Source organism: Thunnus maccoyii, chromosome 12, assembly GCF_910596095.1.
Source record: "Thunnus maccoyii chromosome 12, fThuMac1.1, whole genome shotgun sequence".
In the NCBI taxonomy this organism is placed as follows: domain Eukaryota; kingdom Metazoa; phylum Chordata; class Actinopteri; order Scombriformes; family Scombridae; genus Thunnus; species Thunnus maccoyii.
The window spans coordinates 2,128,389-2,143,370 of record NC_056544.1 but is presented as its reverse complement, the minus strand read 5'-3'; the positions used below and the strand labels follow the sequence as shown (position 1 = coordinate 2,143,370).

At 38.6% G+C, this 14,982-nt stretch overlaps 1 protein-coding gene across 7 annotated transcripts in view; it reads left to right on the top strand.

Moving 5' to 3' along the window:
* LOC121908226 (cadherin-18-like) overlaps positions 1–14,982 on the top strand; it is a 211,346-nt gene that overhangs the window by 148,697 nt on the left and 47,667 nt on the right. For 2 of the 7 annotated variants that reach the window (XM_042428082.1, XM_042428085.1), the window contains exon 9: positions 761–1,075. The exons of the other annotated variants lie outside the window; for them this stretch is intronic. In XM_042428082.1, coding sequence (XP_042284016.1) covers positions 761–820 — 60 coding nt within the window. In that variant the 3' untranslated portion in view covers positions 821–1,075. Of the gene's footprint in view, positions 1–760; positions 1,076–14,982 lie in introns of those variants that run through there. 7 annotated transcript variants of the gene reach the window in all.

Sequence of the window (14,982 nt, the reverse complement as noted above, 5' to 3'; positions counted from 1 at the left end):
TACCCATCCATCAGACTAACATCCATAAATCATTCCATCCATCCATCATCCACTGTATGTGTCCTTACAGTAACCTCTAAGCACTCATACTGTACCACTGAACACTTTGGTGTCTGCTTAGGAGGGTTGCACTTACTCATTTGGATGACATCTAGCTATTGTTCCTGTGGAGGTTTCATGTACTTATTGTTAGTCACTTTGGACAAAAGCATCTGCAAAGTGAATGTAATGTAAAGCAAACAATGACTTGCATATATGAATGCCAGTTTCAGCTTGTGATCATTAAACTTTCGGTAACTACTTTGAAAAAATTGTAATTTCAATGTTCCAGAGGTCAAAGACAGACAAAGTTAGAGAGTAGCTGGTGAACACAGTGGAGTATTTAGCAGCTAAATAGCCGGATGGTGGAGATCAAACCAAAGCTAAAAGATGAGTGGACTCAAACACACCAAACTCAAATCGCTCCTCTCATGAAATGACCTGACGATTGTCACAAAAACCTTAATTTCCTCTTGGCTGGATTACTGCAATGCTCTTTAATTGGGAATCATCCTTGTCTAGCTTACAACTGGTGCAGAATGCTGCTGCTAGAGTACTACCAGGAAGAGAAACAGCATCACACCTGTACTGGCGTCCCTGCATTGGCTAACGCACTAAGTATAGGACTGAGTTTAAGGTTCTATTATTTGTTTTTAGAACTTTATATGGCGTGGTGCACCAGTACATCTCTGAGCTCCTCTGCCCCCTTTGTAACCCTTAGATCCCTCAGATCCTCAGACCAGCTGCTCCTGGCTGTCCCTTGACCAAGGCTAAGGGGTAAGGGCAATCGGGCCTTCGCAGTAGCCACCTCAAAGCTTTGGAACAGTTAACCATCTTCAATTAAGTGTTCCCCTTCTGTAGACACTTTAAAGGCTACACTTAAGACCCACATGTTTTCTCAGGCCTTTGAGTGTTCTCTAGGCTTCATGTTTCACTTTTTACTCTTCTGTGTTTTCCAACTGTTCCTTTACTTATTTATTTGTGTATGCTTATGAGTTACCAGGTTATGTTATTGTATATTTTTTATATTATTTTATTGCACACCACTTTGGTCAACTCTGGCTGTTTTTAAATGTGCTCTTTAAATAAACTTGATATGATGATTTGATTTAAAACACATCTCCAACGAATGCTAATTTGAGCTAGCCATGTGACACCTTCATAGGGTGATAATATGTCAGTAGACACCCAGTAGCAGCCCCGAAGTTCCTCCCTGTTGACTAGAGGTGGGTACCAACCAAAATGTGTCCATAGTGTTCATTATCAAAAGTATAAACTGCTTAGCTAATTCTTTGATAAGATAATCAAAGCACCTTTGGACTGTAGGTAAAGTTCTTGATTTAACACTGATGCACTGAGCAGTTTAGCATAGTTTGACCAATGATAAAAAGGTTAAAAGATGTTTTATTCCCCAAATTAAGGTATTGAAAGACAGTGTTTTGTTATCAGTACCAATACTCAGTGATTGTATCGGAAACACATTTTTCAAACCCAGCTCTACTGTTGAAATTTTAAAAGTGTTTTGTTAGCCCGCTCTTCTGCAGAGATGAACACTGACTGTTCTTTTTTACATTGGTTTGAAGAGAGTACAGTATTTCTGAGTGCTAAAACATGTACTTACAAAATGTTTGAAAGAAAATAATCCATATGTATGCAACATCTTTTCTTCAACCATCTCAGCCGATGCAGATGTATCACTTCATGGATTACACTTCCAACTGTATTTGAGCATTGCTTGGCCTCAGAAAGATATTGCAAATTGGTTTCCCTTTAAAACTCATTCAGTGTTCTCTTAGTAACATCAGAGATTGTGTCTGTATTGAATTCATCTGAGGGATAGTCCATCAGTTCTTCTTGATCCTCCCCTCTCCTTTCTCTCCAGCCGATGCTTATCTTGCCAATTACCCTTTCTCCTACCCTTTACTGCACAATAGTGTGAGTAATGGACTGAGCGGGGGCATTCATAAATGCCAGGCGGCTCAGTCACCCTGATGGCGAGTCTCTGGGGATTAATCTACGCACAGCGAACCTCCTGTGCAGCGAGGGATACCTACCCTATAATCTAAGAATTAAAGATGTTACTCTAGAGTGTTTCTCCTCGTGTGAAACAGTTGGAAATTAATCTTAATACTTCATCCTAATGGGAGTAGAAGCAAATTAAAAGCCATCACCTTTTCTTCTTTCTTTTTTTTTTTTTTCTCATGTAATATGATGTCAGAGATAGCAAACTTGAGGAAAATACCTATTGGTGCTGGCTCACATGTAGACAAAGCAAGGATGGGAAAGCTGCACTCATAACTCAGATTTATCTTTTTGGTTGAAATTGTATAGATCGATGTTTTGACACATCTTCTTTTCTTCAGGATTAAGTCCTGTAATCATGTGACTGATATGCTATATTGTGCTACCAGTGTTCACACCACTGCAACAACGACCCCTTAAAATATTAAATGTCCTGTCAAAGCACTCAGTTGTCCCCCATAAAACAAAGGACAGAATCAGTTCTGTACAGATTGAGTGCATAATCAACTCAGTGAGTTAGCTAAACTACAAAGTGAAACTGTTGGTTATCGAGAATACATGCAAGCCAGTGTCTCTATGCTCAGCTAAAGATCCCTATTGTTTTGATGTGTTAAAAGTTATCGAGTCTTTTTGCCGTTCAAGAAGTCTGTCTGCACACAAATGATGTCGCGTTAGATAACTTATAAAAATAAGAAAAGTTCTAAAATATAATCTGTGTTAACTGTAGGTCTGATTGACAAAAGGACCATAAATAACTTTCTCCTATTTCTGCAGTTATTCCTTTTAATCTGCATCATAAATAATATTGCAGTCAGGCAGAGGAGGAGAAAGAAACAAATTTAATTATTTATCATTCATTTCTCTCATTATGTCATTTCTGTTCAGTCACATGGGAAGCTGAAAATCTGTGTGTCTGGTTGAAACTATGGTTTGATGTAAGATAAATTTACATTATTTCCACTTTCTCTGAAACATTTGGGCTACTAAATAATTTCTGAAATAAAACATTAGATCATAGCCTGTATTATTAAATAATTAATTTGAATGTCAATAAATGCAGATGCAAATAAGTAATAAATAAAATGAAAACTTTCAATGTCAAAGCAGTGAAGCCTATCTGCACACTGTGGTTGGACTGATGAACACAACTTTTTATTCATGTGCAGGTGGGTTACAGAGAGAAAACACTGCTATTCTGCAGTGATAAATGTGCCTTTGTTGTTCTTTGGACATGCATATACGTATGTACAGACACAAACAAAAAGTCAGAGTGACCATGGATGCAAGGAAAAGATGCAAGTGAGACATGTGTCACATTTTCCTGCCCCGTACATTCTAACAAAGATAGCAGTTGATACAGAAAATAGTTGAAATCCCTCAGTTGCACTTTTACTTTCACAACAATGTAAGGTCATCACCTAAATAAAATAACGTTAGCTCAACAGCCAAAGTGCAGACAGAGAGCTGTACTTTCCAAAAGCTGTCAGATGATTTCTGATATTTTTAGCTGTAATTGTCTGCAGTGACTTACCAGCAATTTTTCATTATTACCATAAAGAAAGTCATCAATAAATGTAATACCACTTTTGAATGTCATGGTTAATTTTAAGTTTTTGATTTATTTTTACATAGCCTCTCTAAGCAAGGTATCAATTACAAACTTAAATTCCAAGTTCCTAATTTCCTAAAAACTCTAATTTATACCATATTAGTTACACCTCTAATATATTATGTCTAATATAAACTCGCGCTGAATACACACGTGAACAGTTTCTCTCTTTGATAGAACAGTGACCCCCCTAGAAAGGCAATAATGGGCCCCTTTAATCTTCTCCAAGAAGAAGTCCTGGCTCTAAAACTGAGAGATGTGTTTAAATCACAGGAGCAATCACAGCAACAACATGAGCATAAAGTCCACAGATAAGTCACTCATGTAGAATGGAAGAAATAGTTAGAAAAGTGGGAAAAAATATTTGGATGCATAGATGAGCAATTGGACTTGCTCTGATCTCTGATTTGAAACACCTGCTCTTTATAAAATATGTCAGTCAGATGATTTCTGGTTTTATGCTTATTAGCGTACCAATGAAAATCGATGTACAGGCATGTTTGCTGTGATGTGAGCAGTTTTCATTACTGGATAACATTTAGCTTTTAAAAAGACACACCTGCTCTACCGAAATGATTTCTAACTTGAAAATACAACTAATTAAAATGTGTCTCTACAAGATATAATTTATCTTCAACCTGTTACTCTCCAGCTTTAGATAAGGTGGGTTTATGAGATAAAAAAATCAGGTAGCAATGAAAATCAAATGGTGGTTTGAAGACAAAACACAGCCTGCTATGTGGGTTTTGTGATCAAACACGGATAGAGGTGTGTTCTACTGCACAAGACTTCTGTTACATTAGAAAATGTAACAACTTGTAATAGCTTGAATAGGAAGCAGGAGCAGTTTAGAATGATGCAGCTCAGACTTTATTCTATAAACTGATGTTTCATAAACTCAGCTCAGAGGATCTGAGTACACACAATTATCCAATAAGAAAAAACTATGAACTTGAACAGTGTAAACAATTTTATATTTATACGAAATATTCAATAAGTCCTAAATTTAGACGCCCTTCACCTTGTATTAGTGGGAATACAGTACATTCTGAGATTAGTTCCTCTACTTGTACAATTAGATTAGCATTAGGAGCAGTAGCATCAGGCATCAGGTAAAGGAAAGACTTTTCTTTTTCTTCTTTGTAAGGACAACAAGCCAAAAACAATGCTACATAATTTATAAGCTACTCATATGTTATATCATACATCATACTCTATGTGCATGAGACAAAGGCGGGCCTGCACACAGTCACAAAGCCTGATAACAAGGAAGGACGCCAAGTCAAACAAAAGTAGTCCACAATGGACTCCTTCTGCCAGCATGCTTTGCTCAGTTCGCACCTTGGTGTGAAATCATCTCTCACTGGCAGAGTCATGGCAACACGGCCATGACGTCACAGCAGCTTTAATAACTGGCTGCATGAATTGAAGATCGCCTGTCCATTGTAACTGCGCCGGAGGAAGCTTTGCTTTCTCTGTGAGCCAGTTTACTAAAGGAGATAACCCCGTGCACCGAGTTTGAAGATTCTCCCCTCGCTGGATGAGCTGAGGATTTCTTCACGAAGACGCAGATAACCTCTATGCTCTGGTCTTCTTTAACTGAGTCGACTCCGCTGTTTTCTCCACCATGCCGCTGAGGATCAGCTTGCCATCAAACCCACCAACAGAGTGCGAGACTGGTCCTGTCAGCGTCCCAGCCGAGGAACCAAGTCATACCCAAAGACAGACTGAAACACACCCTGCTCGCTTTCTGAAGCGAACATGTAAGAGGCTTAAGTCTGGGCAGAGACCATGTTATATTGTGTGTTGTTAGCTTTTAGCTTTTTAAGCTTTATTACTTGTGTTTTTCAGCTTTAGTGCTGTTGTTTGTTGTGTGAATTGATGGACCGCCATCCCTTTGCCTGCTACACTTCGAGGAGTATTTGAAGTTTGCTGCCTTTTTAGTTGTGTTCACCATGCTAGACAGTCTTGTGTTTGTCCCACTTGGGACTGCTGTGTTTGTGCCACCGTGAGTGAGAAAGTAAGTTGTTGGTCGATAGGAAATCAGACAATGTGCTTTACAGACTGCCGTCTGTACGCGCACTCTCTGTGGACAAAGGAACCGCTTCTCTCCCCCCCCAAGGTTGCTCTCCCTCCTCTTTCTTCCACTCTCTTGCTACTAACCCACACACACATGTGCACACACATATACACAACACACGCATCTCTCTTCCACATCTGACGGTCAGATAACATGGGACAAAGCGCTGCTCTGCCCCTCGTTATCAGACACGTGTGTTTGATACATTGGTTTGGTTGAGTGCAGAGACGCCAGTCTGTGCCATCTTGCTATTGTTTAACTGAAACACCGCGGGCACGCCATATGGTTCTCTCATGACATGACATCCTGACGTGGTCACTGTACACGTGAGGACATATCTGTTGTCATTGCTTAGGTAGAATTCGATTTTAGAATAGTAGTTTATTGATCAAAGAATCAAAGTTACCTTTGTTAACTTTGCTATTGTTTAATAAACACTGTTATATCTTTAAAGAGAAGTCTTTTGTCATTATTGTGTTTATATATTGTGAAAAGTGGCTGATTGAGAGAGTCACCTGTGAATGTTGATACCCCTCAGAACTCTAGGTGAACTCCTTTTATGAGACTACCTTATTGTTTGGTTATTGGTCCCGGTTTCCACGTGGTGCCCCATTATTATTAATTCATATTAATAATTGTATTAATTGTAATAATTAATAATCATATCTGATGATTATTAATTATTGCTAATAACCAGCTGTGCTCCTCTCAGATCCAGCAATGTAATTGAAAAGTAGCTAGTAACTACAGCTGTCTGATAAATGTAGTGGATTAAAAAGTACAATATTTCACTCTGAAATGTAGTGGAGTAGAAATGTGAATACTCAAGTAAAGTACAACTACCTCAATATTTGTATAATCACCTGAAAATAAGAATCATTGTGTTTTCGTTAGCTTAGAATGAGCCCTGTATATTTACAGAGGGAGCGGGTCCTCTTCCACGGTGTCCGCCATGTTTCTACAGTAGCCCAGAACGGACAAAACAAACACTGGCTCTAGAGAGGGCCTTTCACATTTTTTGTGAGTTTTAGGGCCACCGTAGGTTCTCCTACACACTTGAAAGGGGAGGGAGAGGGGAGGGATATTCAGTTGCTTGCAATCTGCTACCTCACCACTTGATGGCACTACATCCTACACACTGGTCCTTTAAGTACAGTATTTGAGTAAATGTATTTAGTTATATTCCACCACTGTCAGTCTGTTCAAAGGCTCTCGAGATAGCAAGCAATAAATGTGTCTGTCACAGGTGCCTTTTGATCTGGTCAAAGTTGAAGAGTGTAGGCAGAATATTCTTAACACACCCAGCCTAGCAGTGCACCAGCACAAATGGGAGAACACACACCACTGTGAAACCACAGGTCTAGCTGTAATATTAAAAGGAGATGCATGTGTATGTGTGACACATGCAGATCTCCCTCTGCCCTTGCATTATTAAAGTCAGCACACAGTTACATATCTGCTTTGAACTGTTTCTAGCAGAGAGGTCAGGAGCAAAGGTCGTCTTCATTCTATGTGCAGCTGGGACTGGATAAAAAAAAAGTTCAGCTCTCTGAAGAATTAAGCAGAGAGAGAGAAGAGAGATTTTTTCAGATGTGGTATCTGACCTTAACCCTTGTCTATTACCTCAGGTGTGATCAGAAAGTGCCTCTCCTGCGGTGGTGAGCTGCTCCCCAGATACACTCTATAAGCCTTCTCTAATGGGATGAGCTGAGAGAAGCCCAGCAAAGCAAAGCAGAGAGGATTTAGAGGAAAGATGACAGGGAGGGAAGAGATGAGAGAGATGAGGACAGGATAGAGTAAGAAACAAGAAGTCAGGTCTGCAGTTTGGACTAAAAGTTTACTGTCCAATAACCTGTAATATCTAAGAAAATGTAAACACGGCAGGTTTTGATGCTAGTCGAACAACCGTCTTCATCAGGCTGCAGCTTGTTCACTCCATCCATCTCCCTTTAACAATTCAACACATGTGCCTCGACTCTCAGGAGGTGAGGATGAAATTAAATCTTCGCCTGCGGAATTCAATCCAGCTAAAGTGGAGAATTTCCGAACGTCCTAAACATTTGATATTAAAATCAGTCCTTGTTTTGGCAGTGCGGTGGACAAATGCATTCCTCTACCACGTGTCATTAAGACCTAATCAGTGGTGTGTGAGATATTGTATGTGACAGATGAATGAACAAACAAATGGAAATCACAGACCCCACACACACACACACACTCCCGATAAATATGAGATATGAGACAGAACAATGAAAGAGGAGGAGAAAACTGACAGATGACATCTTGCTGGTAAGGATTTCTGTAATATCCTTTTTTCCTTTTCAGTATTTTTATTATTTATTATGTCCTGGTATCTCATGATCAGATATTCTGAAGCTAGTCACACAATGCAAGATTAGTGTGCTGGTGCGTTAAGTTTGGGCTTAACCCTGGCTATTTGGTCTCAGATAGTTGGCTCCCTTTTAAGCAGTGTAAATCACCATGGCAACAGATGCCGCAGTGCTAATGTGTTCTCTATCAGGTTAAGCACAGGCTATTCTATTCAACACAATAAGAAAAGTGAGATGTCACCCAGGAATGAAATTCTACTTGTAGAATGTAGAATTTTCACATGAAAAGTGAAGGTGAACATTAAAGGACAGGTTCACGATTTTTCAAGTGTTTCTTAAAACAACAGTCGTCAGGTGTTTGGCATGTTCATTTCGTGCAAAAATTCATTTAGAAGTTGATGTGAAGCTTTTATGAGGCTTCAGCAGTCTGAGTTAGTCATATCAAGTGGATATCTGACACATTTACAGTCTTTGTGTTTCCTCAGACAGTGTTTCCCTGTTGAGCTGAGGTGGAAGTATAGTAACAAAAAGAGGGACTTTGGCACTAAAAAGACTGTAACGCTGAAAGATATCTACTTGATTTGACTCATTTGGACGCTGAAGCTTCAAATTAGCTTTAGATAAACTTTTAAATACATTTTTACACAGAAGGAGAACTGTGGATTTTGTCCCCCATCACTTCCATTGTAAGTGCATTATGAAGGGATCTTCTAATGGTCAGTATGAACAGGAGGAATGATTACAACAAGAAAAACATGTTTCAGTGTTCATTTGGGCTCCTGACTGTTGTTTTAAGACAGACCTGAAAAACTGTGAATCTGTCCTTTAAGTGTAGTGTCTGTGATCAAATAGATCTGAATTAGTAGATAAACTATGTCTCTTTCAAACTTGTAGTCGGGTTCATTTAGACTGGATAAAGGAATAAAAATGACACATTGTTGCCTTTTAGTTCTTGTGGAGTTCATGGTCACACTTGATCTATTACAAACAAAGCAAAAAGTGTAAAAATAATAAAAATAAATAAATAATCAACTGATTGTGAGCACTATTAGACTGTAACTCAGCCTCATATGAATAATAGCAACAGGCAGGTACATGCTGAAATAAGAGTTATCTTCTACCATAATGTTATGGAGATGAACTGTGCGGTTGCTAGGTTTCACCCGCCTCTAACGAGGAGCTGCTGAAATACAACACGCTTTCAGGCCACAAACGAACTGCACCGCAGTCTGCTTGGATGTGGAATGAGACTCTTCTTTTCAGGCCGTCTCGGTCCACTTGTTTTTTTTACTTTCACTTTGTCTGTCATGCCAACCCACAGAAACCGAAGTAAACACACATCAGAGTTTGAACTGCACCAAACAAGAGAAGCGTCAAACCAGGGTGCTTTATGCAAACATAATTTTCAAACATTTCCAGTCTGTTTTGTTGGAAATGTAATGCTGTCTGGATAGTGTGTGTGTTTTTTTTTTTTTTTAAATCAACAAGGAGATGTTTGTATTAAACATATCTGCACATAGTTCTCTATCAATAGTTTTCAAATGTTTTCTTTTAACATCTGCTTGTAGCAACTAATGCATTAAATCATGTGTTTATGATTATGTTAAGAAAACTCTAAGAACCTGGTTAAGGTTAGGGAAAGATGGTGGTTTTGGTTAAATACTGAAGTGGCTTTTAGCACAAAACAAGACATGTTAACTTTTTCAATAATTAACCAAAACTATCGTCTTTCCCTAAGCTTAAAGGTATACTATGCAGGATTTTCCTAAAAAAACAAATAAAACAATTATGACCCACTAGAAGTATATGGTGGTGTATTTATCTGGAGAGACTCTGCCCTGTGCCTTTGGGCAGTGGGTGTTTAGCACCCAGCCAATCACAGCGCGCAGGGTGTGAGGTCAGGACTCGTAGCGTAAGAGACCAGGCATCACTGTTTTTTTTTTTTGATTCAGTGTTTTCTCGTCTCCCTCCTCTGCTGTGTGCTGCTCCACTGCTGTTGGAGTGTCTCTTTGACCAGCACTGCTCACTCTCTTCATTTACTCTGTAGCTCGCTTGACCACCTCTCTCTCTCTTTCTCCCTCTCTCGCTTTTGCTCGTTGGGCCGGGGGGAGGGGCCAACTTTGAATGCCGTGTGTTTACAAACACCAACCGACAAATCCTGCATAGTACACCTTTAACAGAGTGTTTTTGTCAGTTGACCTAACAACACTATTATAACGTCAGTGTTTACTAAGTGAAGATTTGAATTAAAGCTGGCGACAGAGCTAACTTCAGCGTGCTAATATCTGGCCCATTCAGATTGAAGAGACAAAGAGGAAATATGGAGTAGGGTCCACATTTCTGATCTGAGACTTTACATTACAATTCACCGAAAAATACCTCAAATTACAGAACTTTATGCCAGGTATGCAGTTATAAATAAAAGAAAGTCATGTCTCTTTTGGCTCCTAAAACTGTTATTTTTGGAAGTTGTGTTACAGTATGTGATGCTACAATCATTTTCTGTTTACCTAGTTGGTTGCGTCATATTTGTTTGTTTCCTCACAACTGTATTTATACATTTCCAAAGTGTTATGTTTTCCTAAATTTTAATGAAGCAAACATGATTTAGTAAATGACTAGTTTGAAACTAGTTAGCAATTTGTAGGAATTTAAGCAACACTTTAGATTAGCTGGTGCAAGCCAGTCATTCCCAGGTTGTCAAATGCATTATTTCTCACAATCGAAGGAGAAATAATTAAAACTGATGACCATAACATTAACCATTTATATTCTTTAATTATCACACTTTCATGTTTTTGTTTTGAGAAATGTTGAGGATATCATTAAAAGAGAACCCTAACATGTGAACTGACAGTGAGGAAAATACTTCCAGGTGGCAGGTCCGCCCACCCTTGGTTCTCCAATGGGACTGATGCTCAAAGTGTCTTATAGCCCCGTCTAGTTGAAAGCCCCCTGTGTATATGAAATACATGTGAAAGGGTACCTTGTGCATCTGTATGAGACACTGAGGGGTGTGACAAAGTGTCGGTATTTGACAACCTGGGAATGAGAACAGGTTGAAATATGCTGTATATGTAATTGTAAGCCTGTTCATGTGTGAGTGGAAAGACACATGGGAAGTCAAATGTGCATGTGCACACAACACACAGTACCCAAATGAAAGAAGTGTTTGTGTACTACATGAAGCATGTTTAGGGCCTTAGTCTTGTTGTCATATCAGTGCAGTATTTCAAGAATAGCATTTTTATCTTTTTTTTTTATCATCAAACATTCTAGACTCCAAATGCTTGCAAAATCACCAATCCCCTCTAATCTGAACATACTGTACAGTAGATTCTCATTTTGCTCTTTAAAACAAAGTCAAAATCCACAAATCACTAGCAAACATTACAATCAAACCTCACCCACAACCCATAATGTTGTCATTAGGGTTGGGTATCATTTGGATTTTATCAGTTCTGATTCTGATTCCGATTATGCAAATTGATTTCCCAGTTTCAATTCCAACATGGTAAAAAAAGAAAAAAACAGAGGCAAAATGTTAAGATAACAAAAATATCTCTATTCTTTTAAGCATTTACTTTGACTTTTATTGTTTCATTAAAATAAGTAAATTCAAAGTCTTTTTAACTCAACATTCTGCTTTTGTTTTGAGTACTTTCTGTCTCATTTTTCCCTCAATAACAGTGTGCTTTCACTGTAAAGGCCAAGTCATGGACTTGCACAGGGACGCACATGCGGTTCCATTCATACTCTTTCGGAGCTCCGCGTACACAGACATGTCACATGTGCACACAAGTCAACAGGGTTGCAGCATGATAACATTCCAGTGTTGTAAAATCAAATCTGTGAATATTACAAACTGTTATGCAGTGTATTTATGATCAGACTTTCTGGTTACTCCGACCAGACTTGCCTGATCATATTTCATTGTCTCACCAGCACTTTAAACAGGACCCCCCACCAACACAGCCCCTTGTATTGTTTTACACAGTGCTGTTTTAGGTCTGAATGGAGCTGAGGAGTTCCTGTACTGAGTTGTACCACAGGCAGCAGTAACTTAAATACGTATATGGTGTGTCACGGCTTGGTATCCCAGGTTCTACTGGAGGTGCTAGCAAGGTGCTAATGGTGGCTGATAACACACTCGGGCTAGGAGACTGACACCTTGCTGCCTTACATGTTTGGTCAGATTTGATGCGCAACCTGACTTATAGCTAATTAGCTTCCCACATGCATTGCACTTTGCCTTGTCATTTTCTTTGATAAAGTGAAGCCACATATTAGAGTGTTTACTGCGGTCCTGCTTTCTCTCTGCATTGTTGTGATGTTAACCATGCATGCTTGTATTATGTTTTTGTATTATGTGTCCTGTGTGTTTTTTGCTTTGTACTGTTTGTTATTGTGCTGTTAGATGTTTTAATTGTGACCTGCCTAAGGGACTGCAGATGAAAATTAGCTATAAGCTAACTCTGTTACAGTACATAAAATGGTAACATTTGTGTTTAACACTGTACATGGTCCCAATAAATACATAAATACATACATGATACATAGTATGTAAACAAACCGACATGTTGTCGCGTTGATGCATGACGTAGACAGGTCCTTGCAGATATGTGGCGCGTTTAGGAACCGATAAGCAGAATCAGAATTAAAATTTCTTAATGATTCCTTTAGAAACTGAATTTTGGAACTGGTTCTAATTTGGAACCGGTTCTCGATGTCCAACCCTGGTTGTCATCAATTTTTATTGCATGGTTGTACATTTTTCTACTGTTCACAGACTGGGGTTTCTGCCAGGCTCCCCTATGCCTCGGACCTGGGTGTAGCCGCACCCTTCACAACCCCTGATGCTCCACTAATGTAAAGATTGTTTGCTTAAAAGTGAGAATTATTAGTCTGCTATTGGAGAAAACATTGACAGAAAAATGTTTAACTAGTGGTCTACAGAGACTGTAGATATTTATTTAGCCATCTGAATTTAGATCTTCTTTTAGTCAAATAATATTTTCAATCATTTCATATTTTACTTAATTTTCATAATTATATATACTATATCAATTACATAAGACTGGTAATGAAACATTCATAAGGCTTGAATATACAGTTTATAAACTTTTCACTGCCAACAGACTAATCGAAAGCTCCTCACAGAAATGTGAGAGATACAGGACAGGGTGAACTTTTATAAAATATGAAGATATTATTATCTTCTAGTATAACATTTTAATGTGTCCAATACTTTAGTTTATGACCAAATACCTGCTAAACTCATGACATTCACATCAGCCTCAGCTGCAGCCTACTTTGTTTTTAATGCTAATTAGGGTTCAAACCCTGAAAGAGTTAGAACCTTTCTGTGTTTGTCCCAGTTTATAATAATAATAACAATATTATTATTATTATTATTATTATTATTATTATTATTATTATTATTATTATTAGGGCCTGAGCCCAAAGGGCGAAGACCCTATTGTTTTTCGTGTGTTTGTTTCTTTCTTATTATTATTCTTTATTAATACGCCACTTCAACCCTAAATTTGACCCCCTAAACATGCTCAAAAACTCACCAAATTTGGCACGCACATCAGGTCTGGTGAAAAATTTGATCAAATGTAAAAATTAACCTCCAAAGTGCCAAAATGTGCTCTATAGCACCACCTATGTATCCAAAATGGCCGCCACAGCCCGTAGGAATGTCGTAGAGAGATCGAACCAAAACTCAATTATTCGTCTCATCAAGACCTACAAATCATACGCTGACACTCCTGACCTAAATCAAAAACAGGAAGTCCGCAGTGTGCTCATCAAAGTACGACTTTGTGCCAATTTTGGACCTTGAATAAACGCTATCTCCTCCTAGGGCGTTAATGGTATCGGCTTCAAACTTTAATACATGACTTATCACACGGTGCTGAACAAAAGTTATTAAAAACTTTGTAATAACTCGAACGGTTTAGATCTAGTAAGCCCTGAAATTTATAGTGCGACATCACACCTTACGATGTAAACCAATGGGGAGGCAATCTCTGGGCATGGACTTTGTGCCAAACTGGGCCGTCTAAACTATAAGTCCGACTACTTTCAAACCTGTATCAATGGATTTGCGACGAAAATTCCTACCAAAAACATGTGATTTTTAATGTAAGATTTGGCCAAAGTCATGGGATTTATGAGGATATTTCACAAGAAGAGTACTCTGAAATTCTCTCCAGCTGAGAGGGAGAGAGAGAGAATGGGAGGGGGGTGGGGAGGGGGTGGGGGGTGGGGGGGTAAAGTCAGACCTGTCAGCCCAGGTCTGAAAACATCTACATGCCTGTGACAGAAGCCCTTGGACTGCGCCACACTCCAGTTTCTTAGTGTTCCTACACATCACATCATCAGTGTTCAATCCTTACTTTTTTTTCAAGGAGTACATGTGCTCCTAAATGAAAAAAATTAGGAGCACACATATAACTTTAGGAGCACACTGAAAAATGTTCAAGTAACAGTTTCTTAAAGAAAACAATTCATTACATACATATTTACAATTTATCACATACATATTTAAACTCTTTCTGTGTGTGTGCGTGTGTGTGTGTGTGTGTGTGTGTGTGTGTGTGTGTGTAAATCACAATTTATGTTGTTTTTAGGGGTGCTCGATTATGGCAAAAATCATAATCACGATTATCTTGTTCAATATTGGATCACAATTATTTAACACGATTACTTTTGACTGTCATTTTTGCCAATTTTGCCATATATGCACATATTTTTTCCCACTTGGCTGCGGAGACTATTACACATGCAATCATATATTGTACTAATGATCAAGAAAGACTATAGCCTATATGAGGGAAGAACTTTAATGCTGAGCCACTGAACTCAAGTCTTCCTAAGTTCTTCCTTTATATATT